General features: G+C 48.3%; 1 protein-coding gene across 1 annotated transcript; it reads left to right on the top strand.

Moving 5' to 3' along the window:
* The first annotated feature begins 3,755 nt into the window (after nt 1-3,755).
* Nucleotides 3,756-8,732, top strand: GUCA2A (guanylate cyclase activator 2A). The gene is made up of 3 exons (XM_036743166.1): nt 3,756-3,827; nt 7,309-7,489; nt 8,668-8,732. Exons 1-3 carry the CDS (start codon nt 3,756-3,758, stop codon nt 8,730-8,732), a joined length of 318 nt encoding a protein of 105 aa, XP_036599061.1.
* Nucleotides 8,733-9,591: the final 859 nt, after the last annotated feature.

Consider the following 9,591-nt stretch of genomic DNA (forward strand, 5'->3'; position numbering starts at 1 on the left):
CACTTCTATGTCCTCTTGCTTTACAAATACACGTAGATGCTATTGGGATAGATAAATACAAATTCATTTGAAAATTAGTTGTACTAGTTGCAAATCCAAAAATCTGTGTGTGTGCATCTCCGGTTGGTTGAGTTTGCCTTTTAAGTTCATTCAAGAAGGGAACACGGTTGGTTAATCTCTGCCTCCTTCCCATCTCAGATCCAAACCTCTCTTGATGGGTGAGTTCACTGTAGAAGGTTTCATCCTTATCCAAAGCACTGTTTTGTCTTCAGCTTCAAAGAAGCAGAGGCTGGTGTCTCTAATGGGTATTGCAAGACTCCTTGACTCCTTTCCTTCTCCTAGTTCAGATTCTTCAGAGTCTGGATTTGTTTCCAGACTGATCAGCTGTGAATGAGGTTCTGGAGTCTCTTCTCAAGGAGAGGCCAAAGATCCCAGGTCACAAGAACAATCCTGGCATTAGAGTTCTTGGGGGTTGTAAGGAAACCTTTTAGCCAGAGTCAGTAATCAAGCCATGGCTACTGGGGCTTCATCCCAGGCATAGCTAAATTTAGAGGGCCCTGGAAGAATTAGAGGAGTAGCTATGCTAACTGCAGACAGGGAGAACCACCTGCCTTCTGATGCTTTGCCCACCTGTCCAATGTTCCTTTTCAGTGTCCTTTACTGCATCATTAGAGATGTCTCATGGCCAAATTGTGGGTGTCCATTAAGACTCTGGTCTGGAAACTTTCTTCTTCTCAGCTGGCATCAGGAGATTTTTCTAAAGGAAAGATCTGATCATGTCGTCCTTTTGCTCAATGAACTCCAAAGCCATCCTACTACTCCAAGGATCAAAGATAAAGTCTTCTTTGGCATTCAAAGCCCTTCATGACCTGGCCCCTTCCTCTCATGCCAGTATTTTCACACTTCACTTTCCTCTGCATACCTATGAGCCAGTCTGACCCAGTCTTCTTGCTGTTCCTCAAACACAAACTCTCTGCATCTTTGCATCTGCTGTGCTCTCCATGGCTGGAATTCTCTGCCCACTCACATACTGGCTGTGTGACCCTGGGCAAGTCACCTGAAACTTCTCTAAGCCTCAGCTTGCTTATTTATAACAGGGTTATTGAGAGGTTCAAGTGAGGTTTATGAAAACATTATGAAACGTAAAGCACTATGGGTATGGATTAGCTTTTATTATTACTATTGTTATTTTTATTAGTTTCCCTGTCTTCCTTTAAGACAGCTGAAATCCCACCTTTGGTAGGAGGCTGTTCCTGCTTCCCTCAGTTGCTAGTCCCTTCTCCTCTCAGATAGCTTTCCATTGCTCTCTACATAGCTTGTATGTACTTAGTGAATTTAGACAGCTAGGTAGTACAGGGGATAGAACACGGGTCAGGAAGGTCTGAGTTCAAATCCAATCTCAGACACTTGCTGGCTGTGTGACCTTGGCCAAGCCACTTAGCCCTGTTTGCCACCGTTTCCTCATCTGTAAAATGAGCTAGAGAAGGAAATGGCAAACCACTCCAGTATCTCTGCCAAGAAAACCCCCAATGGCATCAAAAAGAGTCAGACAAGACTGAGCAGCAACAACCCAATTATTTGCTTCTTTCCATATTAGAGTGTGAGCTCCTCAAGGGCAGGGACTTTCTTTTGCCTTTTTTTACCCTCAGTGCTTACACAGCGCCTGGCAGAGAGTAAGCTCTTAATAAATCTCTGTTGACTGACTAACAGAAATTGAAAATACTGACATTTAGTACAAACTAGGGAAAGGGCCTTTCTATCTTCCCCACAATCTCCCTGGGCAAATTGCTACACACCGACTGCTTTCTCTCCTGTCCCCAGCGACAGCTGTACCTCACCATCACTAGGATTGAAGAGGTCAGGGTAGCAGTGAGGTAGGGGAAGGAGGGAAGGTCTATGAATCTGGTGTGATCTGAGGATGAGGGTGAGAGGGATGGAGGAGAGGGAGGCTGAGGACCTGGCTAGGAGGAGGAGGTGGGGTGGGAGGAGGAAACAGGTGCTCTTTGGCTGTGGCTTTGAAGATCCCTTATCAGTAAGGCTTCTCATTTTCCTGAAACCCCTGTATTACCTACTCAATCACCAGGTCAATTCACCCCAACCTCTGGGAGGCTAAGCCTGCCTTTCTCCTCCCCTCCCCATCTTTCCCACCTGTTGCTCTCTGGGACAGCTCTGCTTTGTAGCTCTACAGAGGCCTGGAGGGAATCTCATGCATTCCAGGGCATGTGTAAAGAGGAGAGAATTTCTCTTATATGCCCCTGATCCCCAAAGGCCATGTAGCTTTAAAAGGGGAGCCAACAGGAGCCACTGAATCCAGTGGGGAATAGAGACATGCACATTGTAGACACAGATACAGACACAGTTACCCAAGGGAAGAAGTTTCCAGAAGCCCACCCTGGCAATCAAAAGGTGAACTGCAGAGAGGAGCAGAACTGAGGAACCCAGCTGAGCAACCTTCCCACCAGAGACCCTCTACCAAAGGGCAGCTACAGGAAGACTCTAAAGAAAGAGAGAGGACTTCTAGTCCCCAGGCTACCAAGGATTGTGACTTGCCTTTGCTACATGGGTGTCCCATAAGTATACCTCACTACCATCCCATTCTACGTTTGAGGCCACTCTTCTCATGAATACCTTCTGTGTGGGTGAGTGTGCCTCAAGTTTATAGGGGAATGTTTTGTGACTACTATGCCACCTGAGTGAATGCCTTTGCTGAAATCCAATTGTGTCTACTGTCATGACTTTTAATGGGAAACACATCAGTGGGGTCAGTCCAGACTCTCACGTTACCTATAGAGCCCAATACAGCAGTTTCACTTTGGGGACTTAACCCACTAGTGTGTGAGGATTGGGGGAGTTCAGCGCTGCTTATTAATTATACCATAAGGCAGAGTGCACAAAGACAAGCAATGAATAAAATGCTGTAGAAGTTCAGAGACAAGAGAGATCCATTGTGGCCTGGGAGTTCAGGAAAGGCTTCATGGGGGAGGTGGCATTTAAGCTGATTGGCAGATACGGTTTCAACAAAAAAGAACAAGGGAATTTATTCCAGGTGAAGGATACCTTGAGCAAAAAGATGAAAGTGGAAAACCATGTGAGGAATGAGTGGTCTGGAAGTGGAGAGGTGACAGATATTAGCGCAAGTCTTTATTATCTCTGTCCTGGACTATTTCAATAGCCTCAATTGGTCTCTCTGCCTCCAGTCTCTACCCTCTCCAAGATCTCCTCTATACAGCTATCAAAATAAAGCACAAGTCTAACAATGTTGCTCTTTTCCTCAGTAAACTCCAGGGCAACCTATCACCCCCTGGAGCAAATATTTCGTTTTGTCCTACTAAATTTCTATTTTCTACATATATGTCTTACAATGTATATAATCATTAGTATACATCATATACTTAAAATAAACAAATATATACATGTTGGAGGCACATGCTTATTTATTTATTTGTTGAGGGGGTATACAATTAAAAGAGTTTGGAGACCGTCAATCTGTGGGAAGATGACTTCCCAGTCTTGTTAGGAGCAGATTCTGGAGGCTTCTGGAGAAAGAGGGTACTTGGGTTTGGTGCTGGGGCCTAGGTCTTCCTGTCTCCTATCAGCCATTCACTTTATCTCAGTCAACTCTTATCAGATAAGGTCCAGTCGTGATAGATAAGTGAGTGACGTAGACCATAGGATTACTCAGTAACCCCAGCACCCTTTAGAAAGGTGCTAGCTAGCTGGGCTCTACAGCAGAAGCAGCAGAGTCCTCAGCCACCATGAACATCCTCCTCCTCTCTGCTCTGTGCCTCTGTGGTCTGGCCACTCTGGTTGGCAGTGTCACAGTCCAGGTGAGTCCCTTCTCCCCAGCCCCAACCTTCTTCACTGTCCTAGAATCCTAAAATCTCTGAACTGGAAGGACCCTGGGGGAGGGGTAGTCAGGGCAGAATCTGGCCCAACTGACATCTGAAGGGGACTCCTCTACAACATAACTACATACATACCTCCAGGAATGGGGAACTCACTACGTCCTGGTATTTGTTATGGTGAGGTGATACCTGTCTCTGTACAATCCCTGTCCTGCCCTTGTCTGGTTCAGTTCTCTCTCTTCTTATGAATGCTGTAGAAGTGTTTCTTTTTCGTATGGATAAAACCAGATGACCTCTGAGGTCCCTCTGAGCTCTGAGATTCAGTGATTCAATAAGCCCAGGGCCTCTACCACACGACAGCCCTTCAGCTAGCAAAGACAGCTATTATGTCCTGATGGGATCATAGATTTAGAGCTGGAAAGGACCTCAGGAGCCATCTGGTCAGATACCCTCATGATACAGGGGAGGAAACACAGGCCCAAGATCCCACAGGTGGAGGATTTGACTCCAGGCCTATGACCACAAGTCAATGCTCTTAGCACCCCGGGCTGCTGCTTGACCACATCTCATCTTCTCTAAGCCAATCCTTAGCCAATCCTTGTATGAATCCTATTAGGCAATCACTACTTATCTCTAGCCCAGGTCTCCCAAACCTTTGTCATCTCAGCCCCCAGGTTAGAGGGGGTCATTTGTTCTCCCAGAGACCCCTTTCCTGATCTGGGAGAGTCAGGGTCATGGCCTGAATCTATTTCTCTTCTCATTCCACTTCCCCTTTGGCCAATTGCTTCCTCCATGTAATTCCAGTCAATTAAATTTCAATCAAGTAACTGTTCAGTGCCCCACACTCAGTCCTGGAGATAAGACTGGAGTCTGGGCTCAGCCCCAGAAATGGAAGAAGAGATGGGCACAGGCTTTGCTCTCTTGGAGCTTACCATCCACTTTGGTTTTTGTTTTGTTTTGTTTTTGTGTGTGGGGGGGAAGGCAACGTAATAGGGGTTAAGTGACTTGCCCAAGGTGACACAGCTAGTAAGTGTGTCTGAGGATGGATTTGAACCTAGGTCCTCCTGACTCCAGGACTGACCGGTGCTCTATTCACTGTGCTGCCTAGCTGCCCCTTACCATCCACTTTGATTGAGGAAGGGGAGGAAGGGCAGCAAGGAGAGGGGAGAGAAAAGATCCCTGGAGAGAAGCTGTTCTGTCCTGGGGCAGGAACAGAGCAGGAGGTAGAGCTACAGCTGCATGAAGCAGGAGAGACAGGAGATAGATACAAGGGAGAACTTTCCCACAGTGCCCCCAGAGAGGCTGGGGAACCCCATCCTTTGCAGATCAGAAAAATCAGGACAATCAACTGGTAGGCTGCATTGTGGCGAGGAGTGGAGACCTGGGGACCTTTGCACATCCATGCTAGCCCTTTGATTCTGTCTAGGTGGTCTCTTCCTCTGACCCAACATCTCTTTCCCTTAAACTTTAAGATGCTTCAAAAAAGATGTGAGTAATAATACATAATGAGAGCTGATATTTATATAGCCGTATATCAGATATCTTGACAATACATATATAATTTAAATTATATAAATTACTATATATTACTAATATATTGTGTATAATTAATATATATTAAATTATATAATTTAAATACATTTATAATTATGTAAAATATATGGGATTACATATAATATATACTATGAGAGGCAATGTGGTCTTGGAATCTAGAGGACTGGAGGAAGGAAGGAGGAGGGAAAGGGGAGGGAGAGGGGGAAAAGAGGGAAGAGAGAGCCGAGGTTCAGGTAAAGTCCTGCCCCTGGCCCACATCAACTGTGTGATACAACCTCTTAATGTGCCAGGCAATAGAAGAAATTGCATTAGGTCTGACATTTTATACAACTAAATTGTAAACTAATTATCATGTCATCATCATATTTTTAGTCTTCCTTTTTGGGGGAGGGGGCTGGTTATACCTTTGGGACCTGGACCCCTTTTAACATGTAAACCTATGACTGGGAGAACCTTCTATCCATTAATACCTCAGCCTGGATTAATTCATTTAGTGAACATGACCTAGGGGCTCGAAAGAAGTTGGAAGTTCTTGGGCTGGGTGAGTTGGAAGAGAAGAAAGTTTAGGAGCAGAACCCTGCCATTGTTGGTGGGTGTGGGGATATACGTGGAGGGGGCAGAGGGGAAGCGAGGACAGGACCAGCCTGTAGGGTTTGACAGTGACAGTGGTCTCACTCCACTATTACTGCTTCCTGGTGGTTTTTTTTATTACTTCACAAACAACAGCAGGACCCTGGACTGAAGCTGGGGCCAGGCAGGGCACCTGTTTGCACAGCTGTGAGCTGAGCTCTGTTAGGTGGGAAGTGGACCCCTCCCCCTCACCCTGGGTGTAAGAGGCTATCTCCTTATTTACTCTCTCTGACAGAACTCTAACAGATTAAATTGATAAAATGGGCCGCTTCCTGAGGTAGTGAGGGCTTTGTCACTGAAAGTGTCCAAAGAGACTACAAAGGAGGTTATACGGAATGGGGCTTTGACTCAATCATGGAATTTAGACATGACCGTGGAGGTCATCTGGTCCAACCCCTTCATTTTACAAATGGGGAAAATGAGGCCCAGATAAGTGAAGTGACTTGCCTGAGATTACCAGGAACATCTAAGCCTGGTTGCCAATACTTGTCCTTCATTCTGGCAGAGAACCATGACATCAGGCAGGTGATGCCATGACATGCAAGTGAATTGGATTTAAGTGAGGGAGGGCTGCGCAAGGTCACCAGCCTCACTTTCTCCTCCGGAGCCATCTGGGTCCAGTGGCCAGATATCAATCAGGACAACTGAAGAAGGCCCCAGGTGTCTAAGCCTGGTACTGAGAGCCTGAATACAGGGAGCGTTCTTCCCCCTGCACCAGGAAACTGCCTAGCATAGTGAAAAGAGCCCTGAATTTGGAATTCCAGGAGCTACGTGAAAATCCTGACGATGCTACTTTCTTTCCTTTTTGGGGGGGAGGCAGGGCAATTGGGGTTAAGTAACTTGCCCAAGGTCACACAGCTAGTACATGAGGCAAGTGTCTGAGACCGAATTTGAACTCAGGTCCGCATGACTCCAGGGCCGGTGCTCTACTCACTGCGCCTCCTAGCTGCCCCACTACGATGTTACTTTCTACCTGGGTGACTTTCAAGTCACTTAATTTCTTTGGGCTCAGTTTTCACATCTGTGATGAGAGGGGCTAAGGTCGCCACCAATTCTAAATTCTTTGATCTAGCTGAGGTGCCTTTCAGGCAGGGAGGAGAAGCTCAGGTTCTGTAGCTTCCTTCTTCCCTTCAGATGCTGGCGGCTTGCCTGGGGTGAGGCCCCTGAGCCTGTCATGGACTGGTGAAGCAAGTCGGGGAAGGGATAGGGATGGGGGCGGCGGGGGAGAGAATCAGCTGGGAGAACAGGGCTGGAGGATGCTTCTGGGGCTTCCCTTCAGGACGGGGACTTCTTCTACCCCCTGGAGTCTGTGAAGAAACTCAAGGACCTGCAGGAGAGCGGGATGAAGACCCAGAAGGCCCAGGGCTATGGGGTCTACTTGTGCGACCACCCGGATTTTCCCAAGGACTTGGAATCCATGTGCACCCGATCTGATGCTGCACAGGCTTTCCAGAGGATCGGTAAGTAGCAAGTTGCCTTTTCTCAGCTTGGTGGGGTGTATTAGGAGGGCAGAGTTTATAATCTCAAAGAGGATCATAAACATGTCTGAAAGGTTCGGAACCGCCGGATATAAGAAACTCTCAAAGTAGAAGGCAGAAGAATCAAAACATATATTTAGGCTCCACAGTAACCAACCCATGAACCAGCAACCCCATTTTGATATATTGATCAAAAGCTTCCAGGCCCAATAAGTACGCCTTGAAAGAGTAACCAGGAGGCTACAGAGAAGCATGATTGCATAAAGCAAAATCATGTTTCCCCCTCTATGGTAAAAAGATTACCCACTGGCCTGAAGTCTTTGTTCAGCTTCCTCCCGTAGGTCAGCTCTGCTACTGGCAGCTCCTGCTTCAGCTGTGACTGTAGCTGTAGCAGCCTCTGGCTCCAACGGGAGCTGCTTTTAACCATCCAGCTTCTGCGGGGGGGGGGTGTGAGGTACGCAGGGGAAAGCACAGGTTCTTTCAATCTGCTTAAGCAAGGTGAAGGGGTTGGCCGGGAAAGCACAGGTTCTTTCCATCAGCTTAAGCAAGGGAAGCAAGGTGAAGGGGCCGACAAGCTTACTCCAGTCCAACATACAAACAGCATTCAGTTCAGGGGAAAAAGCCAAACTAGTCAAGGCCACTTGTTGACTAAGTGCTAAGGAGCCCATTTTTGGTTGCCAATACATGGGGGCGGGGCCGATTTGGGGCTAGCTCAGTTTTGATTGGCCATCTTTTAGGGATGTTACTTCTTTGATTCGTGAGACTTGGAACTAGGGTCCGGCGGTTATTGGCCTGGTGTTAAAGGTCTCTTTTTGCATGTTTCTCCTCTCACCAGTGGGCCTTGGGACTAGTTCAGTTCTCCTTCGTCAGGTTTCAGGGGTGACTCTGCTCCTATTAATAATATTTTCAGGGGTTCTGCCTTGTGATGCCAGGTTTGCAAGGAGAGGCTTTAAGTGGAAGCTCAGGTGCCTCTCCCCCCATTTAATCCATCCAAGCCAGCACCTGGCTGGAGCTGGACTGCAGATGGGTGCCAGACCTCTTGGCTGGGTAGCTGTGGGGGCAAGGGGGAGTTAAGTGTTTGGGGGCGAGGCGACGGGGACGGGGCAGGAAAAGATGCTGTGAGGGGCCACCAAAGTCCCGTTTCTGCCTTATTCGTTTAGGAGCCATAGCGGTGGACTCGCACACTTGTGAGATCTGTGCCTTCGCCGCCTGTGCGGGCTGTTAGCCGAGATGCTGCGGCTGCGTTCCCCACCCCTTCAGCGCTGCTTCTGCCCCTCCTGTTCTTCTCTGGGTCCCCAGGTCTGACCCTTGTCCGCAGTTCGCCTCAGGAGTCGTGGCGAGGCGGGCTCACGCGTCCCCGCCAGTGACCTTCAACTTAAGCTGCCATCCAGCCTGGGTGCCGGAAAGTGCTTGCTACAGTCTGAGACCCCTCCCCACAGCCCAGGGCAAGATTCTCTTCACCACCACCTTTAGGTGTCACTGCTGAGGCAGAGGGCAGGGTTGGGGGTGGGACGGGGAGTGGGTAGGAGAAACGGCCAGACCCTGGAGCCTCAGATTGGAACCTTGACTCATCTGCTTTGTTAATAAACCCAGCTTCTACATTAATATGGCCTCAGTGTTTTGTGTTGTGGAGAAACTCCCAGTGGAGCTGAAATGAGCATTTCTAGTGCCTGGGGCAAACGCATTAGGGCACTGCCCTTTGGATGTAACCCAGCCTGGTGCAGTTTCGCTGAGGGAAGGCTGATTGCCCAAAGAGCTCAGTCCCCCGCCATGTTGTCAATGACACTTAACCTCCCAGTCTCCTGGGAGAGTTTGGGGAAGGGCTACAGAGGTAGAGAAAGGTGGGCTTGTGCATTGTTGGGGAAGCTGAGGTGGTCCTGTTGCTTTGGGGGAGTGGAGACCATGATGTGGAGCAGGAAGAGTTCCACTGCCAGGAGGAAACATAATCCCTGGAGCTCCTCACCCTGGTTCCAACTCTTAACACCCAGGGCGCACCCAGGCAGAAGAGGTGATGGCTGCAGACAGCCCTGACTTCCCTCACTGGATTTCCTAGCTCTGGCTGTACAGGTCCCTGTGGCTCTCAT

The sequence above is a fragment of the Trichosurus vulpecula genome, chromosome 2 (assembly GCF_011100635.1).
Source record: "Trichosurus vulpecula isolate mTriVul1 chromosome 2, mTriVul1.pri, whole genome shotgun sequence".
Classification (NCBI taxonomy): Eukaryota; Metazoa; Chordata; class Mammalia; order Diprotodontia; family Phalangeridae; genus Trichosurus; species Trichosurus vulpecula.

Coding starts and splice junctions, on each gene's coding strand:
- GUCA2A (XM_036743166.1), top strand. CDS start 3,756: ATGAACATCCTCCTCCTCTCTGCTCTGTGCCTCTGTGGTCTGGCCACT. Junction 3,828..7,308: donor TTGGCAGTGTCACAGTCCAG/GTGAGTCCCTTC, acceptor GCTTCCCTTCAG/GACGGGGACTTCTTCTACCC. Junction 7,490..8,667: donor ACAGGCTTTCCAGAGGATCG/GTAAGTAGCAAG, acceptor TTATTCGTTTAG/GAGCCATAGCGGTGGACTCG.